General features: G+C 44.1%; 1 protein-coding gene across 1 annotated transcript in view; it reads right to left on the minus strand.

Moving 5' to 3' along the window:
* LOC124139446 (calmodulin-like) overlaps positions 1 to 13,864 on the minus strand; it is a 30,806-nt gene extending 16,942 nt beyond the window's left edge. The window contains exon 1 of the mRNA XM_046506499.2: positions 13,517 to 13,864. Within this exon, the coding sequence (XP_046362455.1) occupies positions 13,517 to 13,604 (88 nt within the window). The 5' untranslated portion in view covers positions 13,605 to 13,864. The remainder of the gene's footprint in view (positions 1 to 13,516) is intronic.
* Between the last annotated feature and the right edge of the window lie 6,885 nt (positions 13,865 to 20,749).

Here is a 20,749-nt window from a genome sequence, read left to right on the forward strand (position 1 = left end):
GATATGGATAACGATATGGATATGGATATATGGGTGAGGATATGGATATATGGATAATGATATGAATATATGGATAAGGATATGGAAATATGGATGAGAATATGTATGTATGGATGAGGATATGGATATATGGATGAGGATATGGATAACGATATGGATATGGATATATGGGTGAGGATATGGATATATGGATAATGATATGAATATATGGATAAGGATATGGATATATGGATGAGAATATGTATGTATGGATGAGGATATGGATATATGGATGAGGATATGGATATATGGATGAGGATATTGATAACGATATGGATATGGATATATGGGTGAGGATATGGATATATGGATAAGGATATGAATATATGGATAAGGATATGGATATATGGATGAGAATATGTATGTATGGATGAGGATATGGATATATGGATGAGGATATGGATATATGGATGAGGATATTGATAACGATATGGATATGGATATATGGGTGAGGATATGGATATATGGATAAGGATATGAATATATGGATAAGGATATTGTTAGCATTGTGCGAATGGGCTAAGGGGAGTAACTGATTACCGGAAGAGTATTTACCGGAAGTGTATCGAATGTAAATAGAAATTAGATGAACGAATGGATTCGGAAGTTCCTAAGAGATAGATCGTAGGGTAAGTAATAGAATATGTGAGGTAATATTGCTAGGATATTGATGTATGGTTGTCAAGGGAGTAACGGATGTATTACAGTTAGTTTTGAGTATGAATTGAAATAAACAAGACGTGTTCTTATACTCGCTCGTTGTGTGCTGTTTACAATATGGATATATGGATGAGGATATGTATGTATGGATGAGGATATAGATAAACGGATGAGGATATGGATATATGGATGAGGATATGGATAGAAATATGGATATATGGACTGTTAGTGATATATCGAATAAATTGTCGCAGAAAATTCTTGAATTTCTTTTTTTATTATTATACTTCAGACTGTTGAAAAAAGTAACTGCCTTACACAAAACTGCATTGTTGCAAGATGTTTGTTTGGTGTTTGTTTTTGGGGTTTTTTGGGGGTTTTTTGGGGGGGGGGGGGGGGGGGGGGGTGGTAACATTGGTCGATCCCTAAGGCTATGTATGACGTCCATTTGTCTACACCAATCAGCTTTGAGAGCTTCCAATATGCACCTGCGCAAATACATCTTTCAACTCTAAAGAGAAATATCAATTGCTGCTACATTACTCCACCTGATAATAGAATACATACGCTGGTACAGGGCATGGCATATAGTCAAATAACAATTAGGTAATTAGCTATAAAAAAACCCCTGCTGCAGTAAACATATACATTAGGTGATCGAAAGAAACAAGTAAATAAGCACAGGCCATGATTAAGTGGTACTGTAATTGCTTTCAAATAATTATCTTTAACATTTGAAGCTAGTTTCATAGTAGAATAGTATTCAGTCATGCGCAGTTTGATTGGTGTCACGTTGTAGCATGTTGACAAAGGAAATACAGAGACCAAATGTATTCTTGATTACTTGACAATAATCTTCTTACACAGATGTTTCATGTGTGAGTGATTGTTGTGTAAATAATCGAGTCTAGACAAGACAATCCAGTGATTGACAATATGAGCACCAATCCACGCAATTGGGATACGATGACATGCATCAACCAAGTCAGCGAGCCTGACCACCCGATCCCGTTAGTCGGCTCTTACGACAAGCATAGTCTCCTTTTTTCGGCACGCATGGGTTGCTGAAGGCCTTTTCTAATTTTAACCTGGATCTTCACTCGTAATCGGGGCGTGGTAACAGTCACATCACCGAGTTTGATCCACAATTGTCGCCATTTACCACCAGCAGAAAGGGGGCACTGGGGACTAATGTTAACCCGGGCCCCAGGGTTTATTTGGTATGTCAGAGTCTTGAATGGTGATTAATGCCATGGAGAATTTTAGAACGCACCAGGCTCTTCGACACATCATTAGTATTTCACAGTTGAGTGAGTGAGTATTGAACTGTAAACCAGTTATATCGCGGCGTGTCAGCTTGATGTGGGAGGCAAGCCTGAAGTGATGCAGGTCTCAGACGTTTACCACTTCGGTGATACACACGAGCACTTGTAAGGTGCTGACAAACCAAGAAACACTTTAGAGGCGAATCTGGAATTCAAACCCACCATCATATTTCTGGCAGGCCTAAGATACGCAAATCTACAAACCAAATTAAGGCCTCTAAACAGAAGCCACCTGTCCGCCATTTCGCTGTTCTACTAACGCTGTAAATGTCATTTATGCAGGATGTCCATTACGTATATACAAGGACAATCTAACTGTGATCGGATACATGTGTCTTGTTTTAATTCGTATATGGATCACAAATAAAGCACATGGCAAACTTGTACGAAACACGTCTTGTTATGTACTACAAATATATATAACATTTTACAGAAGACTATGGTATTAAAATTTCAGCTGGTTTATAAACCTGTACAGATTGAGTTAATCGACCTTAAACGCAAAGCTAAAATAAGGCATGATCACAGTTACATTTGCCATAAAGAAGTAATGAACGGTTCATATTGTGTGAATGAGTGAGTTGGGTTTAACGCCACTTTGAACGTGTGAGCTTGATGTGGGAGGAAAGCCCGAAGTGATGCAGGTCTCAGACGTTTACCGCTTTGGTGCTGAGAAACCAAGAAACTTTATCATGGCGAGCCGGGATTCGAACCCCCAAATATAGGTTTCTGGCGTGCCCAAGGGACGCAACTCTGCACAGCTAATTGCGGCACCTTAGACGACTAGGCCACCCGGGTCCCATATTGATAATCCCTTTATTGTGTCTTCCAGATATATGTTTACCAAGATTAATTTACAATAGACCTGGGTCGCTTTAAGTACAATGAAGTTGGACTGAGTGAGTTGGGTTTAAGGTCGCTTAAATGTCATTCTCGTTTTATCACGGGGTGTCAGCCGAATATAAAAACAAACAACAAAAACAACATCAATCGGTCGTTCCCTAATCACTTTACTGATTTGTGAACGAATAAGGACCTCGGATTCAAACCTGCGATCATGGATCTTTGTTTTGTAAAGGGGCGCAACTCTGCACAGCTAAAGTGCGGCGCGTGGGCGACTTCGTCGCCCGTGGATTTGACAATGAAACCAGGACTGTTTACAACTACAAATACCATTAATAACTGACATACTGCTATTTGATCGCACTATTCCTTCGCACTAACACGGTTGAATCATTCATACCGTAACATTTGAAACACACACCACGGGATACTGAACATGATCCCTGCATTGTCATGTGCCCTTACACACCTCAACATTCTCGGAAAATCAAGATGGCGAGTCGTTCTCAGTTGTTAAACTCCGTGCTGTTTTCGCGATGCGCATATACGATCTCATGTAAATTTATAAGGGCACCCGCAGGAAACTCGTGACGGAGTGAGTGAGTGAGTATGGTTTTACGCCGCTTTTAGCAATATTCCAGCAATAACACGGCGGGGGACACCAGAAATGGGCTTCACACATTGTACCCACGTGACGGATGATGTCAGCTGCAACGTCGGTCTGTGTTGGGCGATACAGCAACGAAGGAAGTAGCCTCATTTCCACCTGATCAGACTATCTTAGCTTGAGTTAGGCTGTTTATGTCCACAGCTCACATTTGTTTGAAAATTGGATAAATACTGTAAACTACGGATATAACGAACTTGAAGGGACCACTAAATTTAGTTCGTTATAACCGTAGTTCGTTATAAGAACATAAACCGCATATATAAGGCAATGGGCGGGGCCAAAAACAGTTCGTTATATCCGTCAGTTCGTTATAAGCGTGTTCGTTATAAACATAGTTTACCGTATGTAAAATATATTTCTCTAATATTTGATTACATTTACGTTTGCCTATATATTATTAAAGCCTTTTTAATTCAAACCTATGAACCTCATATTCCTCTGCTTTATTTAAGTCATTGGTTATCATTTGTTCGTGTTCGTCAGCAGTCTAGACAAGCTATTGTAAAACAGTACAGCTAAAATTCGAGCCGGTATCGAGGGACTGTTTTATCTGAACGGGAGTGTATATAATCGTGGGTTTGCATGTCGCGAGGCGTGTGTCTTGGTTAATGCTACTGCGATAAAATCTTTTAACTTTACCATGTGGTGTTACCAGAACACATCGACTCTAAAACCGATAGACACAAAAACGCTTGTCACGGCATGCCTAAAACACCCATGGAGAGTTATTGTTGCCAGGCACTAGGAAAACACAGGGTTATCTATAAAACCTGAACTGTCACATGAGATCCTTACATGCAGCATATCACCACACCTCACGCAGCACATGTCCACACCACACGCATCACATGTCCACACCACACGCAGCACATGTCCACACCACACGCAGCACATGTCCACACCACACGCTGCACATGTCCACACCAAACACAGCACATGTCCACACCAAACGCAGCACATGTCCATACCTCACGCACCATATCACCACACCACACGCTGCACATGTCCAGACAACACGCAGCACATGTCCACACCTCACGCACCATATCGCCACACCACACGCAGCACATGTCCACACCACACGCAGTACATGTCCACACCACACGCAGCACGTGTCCACACCACACGCAGCACATGTCCTTACCTCACGCAGCACATGTCCACACCTCACGCAGCACTTGTCCACATCACACGCATCATATCACCACACCACACGTAGCACATGACCACCCCACACGCTGCACATGTCCACACCTCACGCACCATATCACCACACCACACGCAGCACGTGTCCACACCACACGCAGCACATGTCCACACCTCACGCACCATATCACCACACCACACGCAGCACATGTCCACCCCACACGCTGCACATGTTCACACCACACGCATCATATCACCACACCACACGCAGCACATGTCCACACCACACGCATCATATCACCACACCTCACGCAGCACATGTCCACACCACAGGCTGCACATGTCCACACCTCACGCAGCACATGTCCACACCACACGCAGCACGCGTCCACGCCACACACAGCACATGTCCACATCACACGCAGCACATGTCCACCCCACACGCTGCACATGTCCACAACTCGCGCACCATATCACCACACTACACGCTGCACATGTCCACACCTCACGCGCCATATCACCACAGCACACGCAGCACGTGTCCACACCTCACGCACCATATCACCACACCACACGCAGCACGTGTCCACACCACACGCAGCACATGTCCACACCTCACGCACCATATCACCACACCACACGCAGCACATGTCCACCCCACACGCTGCACATGTTCACACCACACGCATCATATCACCACACCACACGCAGCACATGTCGACACCACACGCAGCACATGTCCACACCACACGCATCATATCACCACACCACACGCAGCACATGTCCACACCACACGCATCATATCACCACACCTCACGCAGCACATGTCCACACCACAGGCTGCACATGTCCACACCACACGCAGCACATGTCGACACCACACGCAGCACGCGTCCACGCCACACACAGCACATGTCCACATCACACGCAGCACATGTCCACCCCACACGCTGCACATGTCCACAACTCGCGCACCATATCACCACACTACACGCTGCACATGTCCACACCTCACGCACCATATCACCACAGCACACGCAGCACGTGTCCACACCTCACGCACCATATCACCACACCACACGCAGCACGTGTCCACACCACACGCAGCACATGTCCACACCTCACGCACCATATCACCACACCACACGCAGCACATGTCCACCCCACACGCTGCACATGTTCACACCACACGCATCATATCACCACACCACGCGCAGCACATGTCCACACCACACGCATCATATCACCACACCTCACGCAGCACATGTCCACACCACAGGCTGCACATGTCCACACCTCACGCAGCACATGTCCACACCACACGCAGCACGCGTCCACGCCACACACAGCACATGTCCACATCACAAGCAGCACATGTCCACCCCACACGCTGCACATGTCCACAACTCGCGCACCATATCACCACATCACACGCTGCACATGTCCACACCTCACGCACCACACACCACAGCACACGCAACACGTGTCCACACCTCACGCAGCACATGTCCACACCACACGCAGCAAGTGTCCACATCACACGCAGCACATGTCCACACCTCACGCAGCACATGTCCACACCTCAAGCAACACATGTCCACACCACACGCAGTACGTGTACACACCACACGCAGCACATGTCATAACCTCACGCAGCACATGTCCTTACCTCACGCAGCACATGTCCGCACCTCACGCAACACATGTCCACACCACACGCAGTACGTGTCCACACCACACGCAGCACATGTCCACACCTCACGCACCATATCACCACACCACACGCAGCACATGTCCACCCCACACGCTGCACATGTTCACACCACACGCATCATATCACCACACCACACGCAGCACATGTCCACACCACACGCATCATATCACCACACCTCACGCAGCACATGTCCACACCACAGGCTGCACATGTCCACACCTCACGCAGCACATGTCCACACCACACGCAGCACGCGTCCACGCCGCACACAGCACATGTCCACATCACACGCAGCACATGTCCACCCCACACGCTGCACATGTCCACAACTCGCGCACCATATCACCACACTACACGCTGCACATGTCCACACCTCACGCACCATATCACCACAGCACACGCAGCACGTGTCCACACCTCACGCACCATATCACCACACCACACGCAGCACGTGTCCACACCACACGCAGCACATCTCCACACCTCACGCACCATATCACCACACCACACGCAGCACATGTCCACCCCACACGCTGCACATGTTCACACCACACGCATCATATCACCACACCACACGCAGCACATGTCGACACCACACGCAGCACATGTCCACACCACACGCATCATATCACCACACCACACGCAGCACATGTCCACACCACACGCATCATATCACCACACCTCACGCAGCACATGTCCACACCACAGGCTGCACATGTCCACACCACACGCAGCACATGTCGACACCACACGCAGCACGCGTCCACGCCACACACAGCACATGTCCACATCACACGCAGCACATGTCCACCCCACACGCTGCACATGTCCACAACTCGCGCACCATATCACCACACTACACGCTGCACATGTCCACACCTCACGCACCATATCACCACAGCACACGCAGCACATGTCCACACCTCACGCACCATATCACCACACCACACGCAGCACGTGTCCACACCACACGCAGCACATGTCCACACCTCACGCACCATATCACCACACCACACGCAGCACATGTCCACCCCACACGCTGCACATGTTCACACCACACGCATCATATCACCACACCACGCGCAGCACATGTCCACACCACACGCATCATATCACCACACCTCACGCAGCACATGTCCACACCACAGGCTGCACATGTCCACACCTCACGCAGCACATGTCGACACCACACGCAGCACGCGTCCACGCCACACACAGCACATGTCCACATCACACGCAGCACATGTCCACCCCACACGCTGCACATGTCCACAACTCGCGCACCATATCACCACATCACACGCTGCACATGTCCACACCTCACGCACCACACACCACAGCACACGCAACACGTGTCCACACCTCACGCAGCACATGTCCACACCACACGCAGCAAGTGTCCACATCACACGCAGCACATGTCCACACCTCACGCAGCACATGTCCACACCTCAAGCAACACATGTCCACACCACACGCAGTACGTGTACACACCACACGCAGCACATGTCATAACCTCACGCAGCACATGTCCTTACCTCACGCAGCACATGTCCGCACCTCACGCAACACATGTCCACACCACACGCAGTACGTGTCCACACCACACGCAGCACATTTCCTTACCTCACGCAGCACATGTCCACACCACAGGCAGCACATGTCCACACCACACGCAGCACATGTCCACACCACACGCAGCACATGTCCACACGACACACAGTACATGTCCACACCACACGCAGCACGTGTCAACACCACACGCAGCACATGTCCACACCTCACGCAGCACATGTCCACACCCCACGCATCATATCACCACACCACACGCAGCACATGTCTACACCACACGCAGCACATGTCCACACCACACGCATCATATCACCACACCACACGCAGTACGTGTCACCACACGCAGCACATGTCCTTACCTCACGCAGCACTTGTCCACACCACACGCATCATATCACCACACCACACGCAGTACGTGTCACCACACGCAGCACATGTCCTTACCTCACGCAGCACATGTCCACATCACACGCAGCACATGTCCACATCACACGCAGCACATGCCCACACCAAACGCAGCACGTGTCCACACCACACGCAGCACATGTCCTTACCTCACGCAGCACAAGTCCACACCTCACGCAGCACTTGTCCACACCACACGCATCATATCACCACACCACACGCAGCACATGTCCACACCTCACGCAGCACATGTCCACACCACACGCATCATATCACCACACCACACGCAGCGCATGTCCACACCTCACGCAGCACATGTCCACACCACACGCATCATATCACCACACCACACGCAGCACATGTCCACACCACACGCAGCACATGTCCTTACCTCACGCAGCACTTGTCCACACCACACGCATCATATCACCACACCACACGCAGCGCATGTCCACACCTCACGCAGCACATGTCCACACCACACGCATCATATCACCACACCACACGCAGCGCATGTCCACACCTCACGCAGCACATGTCCACACCACACGCATCATATCACCACACCACACGCAGCACATGTCCACACCACAGGCATCAAACCACCATACACGCTGCATATGTCTCCTCCAGGGCGGCGCTTCTACTTTTCTGCAACTCCATTACGACGGAGTGTAACTCTCGCCCACACTACATCTTTGCACGGCTTATTTTGTTGCTTCGAGACGCATTATTTACATTTTGTCTCGAGTATGTTTTGAACTACGAAGTTCTTCCTTTGAAATATCTAAAATATATTGATTCTGAACTGCTAACTGCGAGCTAACGGTTCCCTCAAGGTTGAACCAGGTAGGGGTCTGCGTGGCAACACACACTGTCGGGTTGGAGGAACGATTCACAAGTGGATGTGTTTTGCCTCAAGGCCACAAAACAAGTAACACAATTAAAACTCACTGAGTCGACGCTCGATGGTGTGGCAGGGAGAGGAATGGTACTATCAGCTGTTAAATGAGAATTTAATCTTTACATTGAATTCCTGTAAAGTACGAGCACCGATTCTTAAACCTCCATCTGTGACAAGCCTTACCTCGGTTCGATTCATCAAGGTATATGTTTTAATAAACATCTGGCCAATTTAAACAATGGCCCAAATGTTTAGATCCAATACGTTAGCGATGGACTTGACCTATGTTATTTCTAAAATAGTGCGTAAGTACACGAGATGGATTCAACGCTGCTTTGAATAGGACCAGTTATTCAGTTACATAGAGGCGACTCCGTGACATATTTAGATGAGAGAGAAGGTTGCAGGTCTTGGGCACTTTGACCCCGATACGCAAGGAATAGTAATGGACCCAAACCGATCACACCCACGACCAATCCTGACAACTGAAGGGAGTAACTTTTCACAGTATAATGAGTTGGATTCAACGCCGCTTTTAACAGTATTCCAGTCATATCGCGGCGTGTCAGCTTAATGTGGGAGGAAAGCCCGAAGTGATGCAGGTCTCAGACGTTTACCACTTCAGTGAAACCCACGAGCACGGGTATGGTGCTGACAAACCTAGAAACATAATCGGGGCGAACCGGGATTCGAACCTCCAATCATAGGTTCCTGGCGTGCCCAAGGGACGCAACTCTGCACAGCGAATCGCGGCGCCTTAGACGACTGGGCCACCCGTGCCCACTTCACAGTATAAGTGAATAAGTCGATGGTCGTAGGTTAACGGTGAATAGGTCGATGGTCGTTTGTCCGTGATAAGTACGTCGATGGTCGTACGTCCGCAGTGAATACGGCGATGGTCGTATGTTCTTTGTTAAGACGTCGATGGTCGTATGTCAGAGGTGAAGATGTCGATGGCCGTACGTCCGCAGTGAATTTATCGATGGTCGTATGTTCATTGTTAAGACGTCGATGGTCGTATGTCAGAGGTGAAGACGTCGATGGTCGCACGTACGCAGTGAATACGTCGATGGTCGTATGTTCATTGTTCAGACGTCGATGGTCGTATGTCAGAGGTGAAGACGTCGATGGTCGCACGTACGCAGTGAATACGTCGATGGTCGTATGTTCATTGTTAAGACGTCGATGGTCGTATGTCAGAAGTGAAGACGTCGATGGCCGTACATCAAATGTGAAGACGTCGATGGTCGTACGTCAAATATGAAGACGTCGATGGTCGTACGTCAAATGTGAAGACGTCGATGGTCGTACGCCAGCAGTGAATACTTCGATGGTCGTATGTTCATTGTTCAGACGTCGATAGTCGTATGTCAGAGGTGAAGACGTCGATGGTCGTACATCAAATGTGAAGACGTTGATGGTCGTACGTCAGCAGTGAATACTTCGATGGCAGTACGTCTGAACAACTACCTGCTGGTCTCACGAAATATGAACCCTATTATGGATTGAAGCACGTGTGAAAAAGGCAACATGTTGTTCATGTATAGCTATTTCAGGCATTAACTATCGAACCAAGTGACACGCGTGAAGCTATGTTTGCCATGGAGAACATGACGTCAAACACGTTATCAAAAACATGACGGTGAAATACTTTTCAAAGGTTCTGAAAAATCCAAATATTAATACAAACCTTTTTTTATAAATGGTCTACAATAAAAAATGAAAACATATAATTTAGAAATGTTCATACTTTTAACATAGTTTGTCCCGCAACAACAGACCAGGGTTGGGTCAAGAAGGAGAACAACAGCCTTACAACGACGCAATACCTGGACAATAGCTGTACAAAATATGGATAACAGACATAGTTGTCCATATCTTTTAACTGGATAAAATGAAAACGCTACTAGTCTGCCGGGCAAAAGAAGGTATACACCCATGGCTAGCATTCGTCACCACTCGCCCCTTTCTGTAACCTGCAAGAAGACTCGTCCCCCTATCGATGAATGTTATGTGCGAAAATACGACAAACCAATCAGAATGCGCGTATGATTTTAAGTTCTTCGTCAATGAATCCCTCAGAAATATTTTTTTATTTTACATATGTCTTGCATCTAAAAATATACCCAAGACACAGTTAAATGTGTTCAATCATACTGTATAATTCCGCATATCCCGATGTGCTTTAAATTGCAACTGAAATATATATAATATATGGGGAAATAAATGTGAACCATTAAGCAACGAGTTGACAATTGTTTTAGGTATGCCCGTTTGCGCAAAGACGGAACCCGGTCGCAAAAATGGTCATGATAGGGGCACGAGTCGCTATTCGGCTTGTCCCGGAATAACACGAGTTGGTCACGAATGCCATGGCTAGACATGAAACAAACAAGAAATGATTATTCGAAGGTGATGTACTTGATACGGACACCAAAGGTGTGTTTTGGACCTTAAGTGTGGAGTTTTTGGCGACAGTTTTCTGTTAACGTTTGTCACCTTTTGGTCAAATCCAGTTTACAAGTGTATACTTTCTTTTGCCCGGCAGTTTATAACAGTTTAACCTTTGAAACATTGATACCCTGTATTACATCTGATTTAATCTACCACGTCCCCGTGAAGATCCGGGGTAAGATATAGGTCTTCAGCAACCCATACTCACCTTTTGGTCAAATCCAGTTTACGAGTGTATACTTTCTTTTGCCCGGCAGTTTATAACAGTTTAACCTTTGAAACATTGATACCCTGTATTACATCTGATTTAATCTACCACGTCCCCGTGAAGATCCGGGGTAAGATATAGGTCTTCAGCAACCCATACTTGCCGTGAAAGACGACCATGTTTGTGGTAAGAGGCGACTAACTGGATCGGGTGGTCAATCTCGGTGACTTAGTTGATGCATGTCACCGTATCCCAACTGTGTAGATCGATGCTCATGACATCAATCACTGGATTGTCTGGTCCAGATTCGATTATTTAAAGACCACCGTCATATAGCTGAAATATTGCCGAGTGCGACGTTAAACAACAAACAATCGCAAACGAGTCCGATACGAATGACACGATGCTAACAAGAGGCGTCCAATCAAATTACTCACACGTGCAAAAAATTAGATGGTGGCGGCACTTCCGGTTTGCACTCAGCAGTATTCCATGTATAGGTTCGTGTAGGACTGTTGTTTATATCTATATAAAGTCCAACGGCTAAGAGAAACTTAAATCGATTACTTTCTTGGCATGCGTAGTTCATGCAATCAACCATTGTCTGTATTATGGGGCTATGACCTTCTTACTGAATAAAACTGTCTGTCTGTCTGTTGTGCTGTTTGTGCCTTTGACAACACTACATACTCGGGTCTAACGTCGTATGGAACAAATATATTATTTACCAACAGCCTTCAGAGAAATCCATGTTTAAACCTCCAATACTTTTAGCATTCATGTACATGACTGTGTGGCTAGAAATCATATAATACAAGAACTTATTCTCTCTATAGTATTGACGTTATATTGGCCCCTGAGCTATAACTTCTCATATGACTTGTTTTTAAAACGAATCAATATATTTTGTTGTTGTCGTAAAATGGAATAAAAAACATCCTGCTTCCTGGTATTGGAAAGTAACAATCGAAACACAATCGGGAATAATTCGATCGCCTTCACAGGGCTTTCGGTTGACAACAAATAAATTGTTTGTGGGGTATGCTTTCCATGGTGTGCATTTTTACAAAAGTGTAGACTAGATCCGCATGTGTAGTTCACTGGTACAACACAAGTGTTCTGTTTACCCACGCCAGTGTTGTACTTAACTGGTGACAAGAATTGTCTAATTTCCTATTAGGTATCTAATCCAGAAGTACAAGACAGCACGACCACAGTATACGTGATTCAAACACACCATCATACCCTGATCGACGTGCCAGTATATGGAATTCTTCTATACGTTTTATAAGTACTCACTTATTTATGAACAGAGTAAAGTCATGTAAACAAATAATTTGGGTAATCTGACATGTAAAAAAAACGAAATAGGATATTTACATAATCAGAAATGAAAGCGTTTGGTCATATTTCTATAAAGAAACACAAGTTTATTACCTTTTTGAATTTAAATAAAAGACAGTATCCACAATATGGCATGTCAACACAGGACTCTTTAAGAACTATAACAGCGTGAGAAGATTGACATAAGGCAGGAGACAGGTGTAGGAGTAATTAGTCAGTATTGAGAACTTACCCTCAAGAACCTTCTGGTCGATACCCAGTTTTTGCTTGAGTTCGCGCTCTCTTTTTTTGTCCTTGGATTTTTTCCCTAAAAAACTCATATCTGTTTCTTAGTATGTACACCCTCCGCTGTTGACTGTCACAGAGTTATAAAGCTCATTGCAAGGTAAAAGCTACAATCACGTGACTATGGCCGATTCCCCAGGACGCCGTTACTATGGCGACGTTGTACGGGAACGTCCCACGTGAAAGGGATCGATAGATGCCGAGAAAGTTTTCGTGTTTCTGTTGTTATTCTCGAGTCTAAATACTTCCTGTACCTAACCTACTGAGGTGTCGAGCTAAGTACCCTATAGATATGTTGGATATGCCAATACAGGTACTCGATCGAGGCGCTCCGCGTCGCCTTCAGCACGGGAAGAACCGTCACAGGATATTGATTGATTTTTTGAAGTGATCGTGTGATCCTAGTGAACACACCGGTGTAGTAGCGAAAAAAGAAACTACCTTGCTGATTGTTGTCAAAGAGCCTTAAAATCGATCGTCATCGGAGTAACAAGTTTTCCAGGCCGTAAACATGGCATCGTCTATAGACGGCTATGTCACCAGCTAACCTGCCTTTGAGGGTGGTCTATGAGGTTCTTGAGTTGGTCCAGAAGAAGGAATATTGATTTGTACTAGACGAGGTTCCGGGACAACCTCAATGTTGAGGTTACCAGGGACGCTATTATGTAATATAAAGAATATACACCGTACTCCCATAAATCTTAGAATACAGAAAAATATGGCAAAAGTGATAAAAAAATATTATAATTATTGATATGAAAAATTAAAAAGTTAAAGTGTTCACCATTTCTATTGAGTTTGGTTTTAACGCAAAACAATGAAGTCGTGTCGTTCTTGTCGTTAATTGTCGCTAATTTTTTCATGATGTAATTTGGGGCGAGGTGAGGTGAGGTGAGGTGAGGTGAGGTGAGGTGAGGTGAGGATTAACGTCGCGTTCAAGATTATTGCACTTGTGTATAGTTTAAATATTTCTTGAAACCGCTTGCAATCACGAACAAAATTTAGGTTTTTGTACATATTTCGCCTCGGTAAGATAGCGTCATGGGACCTTTTGTATTTGTGATGCTCCTATTTCAAGATAACATATGTCAAGTCCTACAGGACTGATTTAATGACACGCGTGACAGTAGATGAGCCCCATGTAACTGAGGTGGTGTATTCGCTGATGAACGATTTAAGAAATATTCTAGGAATAAAAATTAAAATGAAGTGAAGTATGCTTTGCTCTTTGTGAATATCTAAGAATATCAGAACGATTCTGCAATACCCGAGCAGGTATAAAGTCCATCGCGAAAGAAACGACATGCGAATCCTGGCATATGTAAGGGACGCAACTGCACCTGCAGCGTCATGCTGCTCCTAAAACCACTCGGCCATCCATGCCCGGCCTTGACATACATTCTTACAATTCAGTAGTCAGTGATATTAGCCAGTGTAATTTGAACATCCAATCCTATCGTATATGTAAATATTAAAATTGGTCCAGTAATGATACACTTGAACCTCAGCCAGTAATGGTTGGACAAGTAAGTACATAAGCATAGACGTATCCTGTTTCTAACATATATACAGATACATTGTTAAAATGCGAAAACTATCACCGATATTATTATATTCAGATCTAAGGAAATATTGAGTTTTTTATCCACTTGTTAGCACGATCTAGGAGACAACGATTAATAAGGAAATTCACACATAATACACCCGTAGGAATCAAACCGGCTTTAGGCATGGCCAAGCAAACACTAAACAAGAAAGCTACCCTGTAACTCAACACGTATAGACACATCACCAGCTTTGTCTTAAAACAATGTGCTGATTTTGTTTTTTTAATTGTACATCACCGGACGAACAGCAACAGCATTCTCCGTAGAACAATAGACACGGATGTTGAACATACATCTTTTGAAATAAACATTGCGTATATTGTGAAGAAATTAAAAATATTCTTCAACCTCATTGACCATGTATTGTAAGGTACCTCACGCACAAGAGGTCGCATAAGGCCAGCAACGGTGTGTGAAGTGGAACGTTGTGTTACCATGCATGAAGTCTTGTCTTTGAGGGAGTCAGGTGTCGTGACCAGCTGACAAAGATGTAGTTTGAGTTCTTTGTTCCAGGATTACAATGAGGTAAATATGTATCATTAATGGTAAAAATCGATAGCACATACGCTTTCATGTAGCTGGGCCTCTGTTCTAAGCAAATTCCGTCACATTGATGGTAGGATTAGAATTGTTTTTGATCGTTGAACGCTGGCGAATTTTATAGGTTTTTTTCCCCTAGGGTCGGTGCTCTTATCTGCAGGACAACAGGTGTGTAGGTCAGCAGTCAAGGTATTGTGTGGACATACACTCCCTTGGGCGGGGTTTGAGGATGGAGCATGAGCTGTCATGTTCGTATTATATCTGTAAGAATAATTTAGATATCTGCATGCAGTTATTTACAGGAAAGGAAAATGGTAAATCTCTTGTCCAATGCAATGTTGACATTTGTTCACGGGATGTTTTTGCTTCATAATGTGCATGTTTTCTTGTAATTTTGAAGACAGCTTCTCACAAGCTGACATGCATCAATGCATGAAATATTATACATCAATAACCAAGAAACGTGCCATGGCATATTCATGTTACGTGACAATCGATCATCAATTATAAAATAATGAATTCGTAACATTATATCAATGTCTGTCTTTTGGGTTTGTGAAATAATCGTTAAAGGGCTACTCGGCTTGAGCAAATTGGCAGCCCCAGCAAGCTTTATTCAGATCGATCAAACACTACATTCTCTTTCTGCTAATTCAAATTGTATTATGCATATTAGAATATGTCTCAATCTCACACAAAGCACACCACTGCAAGGTCTATTCCTGAACAGAAAATCGACAACAGATACTAGTATTGGAGCATTGCCCCCCATAAAATGAATTCTTTACAACATTTTTAACAGAAACTATGTGGACAAAATTCATTAACCTTAAAGGAATATTTTAGAAGAATAAGAATATTATATACTTAGATAGAACATTATGTTGCGTATCCTCATTGCAAGGTTGTGAAATATGTAAGAAACAGAACTGATTCAGGATATCAGGTGTGGTTAACACTGCTTTGAAAAATACTTGAATTACATCACGACGTATTAGTTTGTAGTAATGTTCAAATTAACACAGGTGTATATTGTCAGCTTTGGTGAAACCCATGAACACGGACATGGTGCTGACAAACAAAGGCATTGTGACTGTGTTACGTCCGTACTTTCACTTACAACCATGCTTGTCTAGACTGACATTTAGTCCCAGAAATATAGTCTGTTTTAGAAATATATATCTACAAAATAAAATAAAAACAACCCAAAAGGGGCCCAGAACAATCCTTAATTTCAGGGCTAGACTTGCCAAATCATTCAAGACTTCATTTGGACTCTTTTTTAAAAGAAATATTCTCTAGGGTCTAGGAGATAGACTAATGTCGTAAGAGGCGACTAACGGGATCGGGGGGTCAGGCTCGCTGATTCACTTGATGCATGTCATCGTATCCCATTGACGTAGATCGATGTTCATGACATCAATTGCTTGATAGTATGGTTCACACCTCGCGTATTTATAGACAACCGTTATATTGAGAGTATATTGGGAGCAAACTGGAATTGACACCACCATCTAAATTTTCTGTCGCGTGAGTAATTTGATTGGACGCCTCTTGTTAGCGTCGTGCCATTCGAAATGGGACGCGGTAGCGATTGAGTTCAGGGTATTTATCATAATGAAATGGTGACTTAATATTCTGGATAATCGAGGCTTTGTGGAACGGGGCGTTGTGAACCCAAGGTGGCGAATCAAACCTAGACTAACATTTAGTCCAAGAAACAAAGATATATCTGCAAAATATAAATAAAATCCAAATGAAGCCAAGAACAATTTCAGGATCTGTTGCAATTTAGACTTGGGTTGGATTCCTTTTTAATTTATTCTCTTGGGTTTTGGCGAGAGACTAGCTCAAACCCTACAGAACGATCAGCAGCCCCTTATCCACCGCTTTAACAACATTGTATGAGTTGGTTTAAACACCGCTTTGTACAGTATTCCAGTTCACGACGTGTCACCTTACTGTGGGTAGTAGCACGGGTTGATGCAGGTCTTAGACAATTACTACTTTGGAGAAACCCACGAGCACGGGTATGTGGCCGACAAACCCAGAATCATAATCGGGGCGACACTGGATCATAGGTGTCTGGCGTGCCCAAGGGACGTAACTCAGCGAATTACTACACGTTAGACAACAGGGCCACCCGTGCCTTCTGACAGTCAGTGACCTCGATTAGGTAAATACGGGCAACTTCAATATAAGACCAAGTCGCAGAATATCTTTTGCACTTTTATTTTTCAATATAATCTCCAATCACCCCAATACACTTATTCTATTTGTCCTTCAAGCTTTTAATACCACTTTTATAGAAATCCGCAGTTTAGCCCTCTAACCACGCCTCTATGGCAGCCTTTATGTCCACGTCATCCTAAGGGCGTCTTCCACGTAGTGCAGAATTCATTTGCCGGAACAGGAAATAGTCACTGGGGGCCAAATCTGGACTGTAGGGTGGGTGATTTAACTGTTCGAATCCACATTCACATATGGCGGCCTGTGCAGTTCTCGACTACATACCACGCGTTAACGTCCTGGCGAATTCTGGCGAATAGATTTTCACAATTCTTTCATTACATTAACATAATACTGTCCATAGATTGCTTTTCAGGTGGCATGTAATCAATAAATAACATGCCTCTTGCATCCCAAAATATGGTGGCCATTACCTTGCCAGCCGATGGTTGAGTGCGAAACTTGGGGTGCTTCCATTGCATGGATTCCAATTTAGTTTCTGGGTCCCAGTGGTGGATCCATGTTTCATCACCTGTCACTAGACGAGAAAGACATCCGGCTTCATCAGCAGTATAGAGATCCAGGAGGTCTCGACAACTTTCAGTTCTCTGATGGAGCTCTGCGGTTTCTAGGTACCCATCTTGCAGATACCTTGGACATACCAAGATGGTCATGATTAATGGTTCCAACAGTTCCAACTGATATTTGGAATTCCCTAGAAAGTTCAGATACTTTCAATCGTCGGTTTCTAGGTACCCATCTTGCAGATACCTTGGACATACCAAGATGCTCATGATTAATAGTTCCAACAGTTCCAACTATTTGGACTTCCCTAGAAAGTTAAGATACTTTCACTCGTCGGGTTAGACAAAATTCTTTCTATAGCAGCAATGGTTTCCGGTTGGGTGGCATCTGAAGGCCTGCCTGACCTTGGGTCATCGTCTATGGACTCCCTACCCCGTTTAAACTGTATAGACCAACGGCAAACTGTGGAATAATCAGGGGCATCCTTACCCATACTTTACACATGCGATCATAAATTTCTTTTGCTTTGCACACCCCCCCCCCCCCCCCCCCCCCCCCTTGGTAAGGAACTTTATTACAGCGCGTTGTTCATGTTTGAGAGAATCCATGATTGTGACCACCCTTTGGTGAATGAAGCCACCACATCTATCTTACCTCATGTTATGACTAGTGTCACACCTGCTACAAGTTGACATTGTTTGTGTAAACATAAATGCCCAAGTTGCAAGACTTATTGAATGCCCCTCGTAGATCATGTAAAACGGCGGATTATATAAAAGACACACTAATCCACATTATACATTTGTTCACCTAATCTGAAACCGATCAGTGTCCGTTCAAAGAAAATATCTACCTAACTATTGTAGACTTTGAGTCGTTCAAATGTGCTGATATTGATTCTGTTTAAATATGGAGAAGTTTTATTCATTTGGAATATGCACGGAGCACACACAACATGCTGTATGTAACCTGCATGCCTGAGCACCACTATAGAGAAGAGAGGTAGTTTCTGTTTCCTTTGATATCGAATACAACTTCACCAATAATTGATCGAGTCAGATCGATAGGGTTTATTGTTGTAACACATACAACACGAAGAAATATGTTCCACACAACTCCTATTATGATGGATTCCTGGGCACGACATGCTCTGAGTCGAGGCAGCATTAAATCCTTGGCCTGCGACCTGTTATCGATAGCAGTAGCACGGCAAGCCTAAAACATGTCCCGTAGACAATACCTAACGATTATCAACGCGCCATGAATACTTGTCTTTCCAAAGAAAGCTTATTCACAAAAAAATGACAAAGAGAAATTTGTGCATAGTTGTAATAAATAAATGATTATGCTATTACGCGATGACTGCTATTTCACGTGATTCTATATTTGGCATCTAACGGGAAGAAAATTCGTCCGAGGATCGATAAAGGAACAAGTTTTTTTCTTGTCTTGGGGCTTATGAATGACTAACTGAAATTTGGATTGTTTCGAATAAAGGCCCTTGGAATATGTATCACAATTTGAATGGCATTTATCTCAATACAAAATGACCATACTACAGCGCAACACAACGCAAACCAATGCAAATCGTTATCGGTATCAAACTCGTCGTTATTAATTTCTAAATTTGGAAGCGTGAATTGGCACGTCTCAAAATACGTTGCATTTTCAAGCCATTGACTTTTACAGGTCACCTATATCTCAAACAAGGCTAAAAAAAACCATCATGATAATCAAAGGAAATGATAATGGATAAATAAGGAAATGTAGCACTGTATTCATATATTTTTTTAAGAGAAAGATCGAAAGGAATTACCACATCAGGTATATATTCAAAAGAAATACTGGTCGTACTGTCACCTTGTTGTAAACAGAAACATGAAACCCGTTTTGTAATCAAGTATACTGACCTACTTAGAAAACGCATTTTCAATGTTTTGTAATTTTTGGCAAAATGGCCACAAAATGAAGTTGTTCCGTGTATATAGGTATGAAATAATCAAACAGAACAATGTCGTCGTTAGGGTTCGAATCTCATTCGATGCGTTTCGAGATAGACTTGAGCACAAAAATACATCTTATCTGATGGGTCAACTGAAAAACACAGTTCCTTTGTCTTTGACCAGGCATTAACTTGCTGTATTTGGTTAACCAAAACTGGGGGAACTGTTTTTATCATTGATTTTGATTATTGAACAATTTGACAAAATACCTGGTGCGACAAAGTTAGAAAATTCGAAGAATATGGACGTCTTGGCGTCTTGGAAGAAATTCTGTAG

This window comes from Haliotis rufescens, unplaced genomic scaffold (assembly GCF_023055435.1).
Source record: "Haliotis rufescens isolate VD_foot unplaced genomic scaffold, xgHalRufe1.0.p SCAF_1, whole genome shotgun sequence".
Taxonomy (NCBI): domain Eukaryota; kingdom Metazoa; phylum Mollusca; class Gastropoda; order Lepetellida; family Haliotidae; genus Haliotis; species Haliotis rufescens.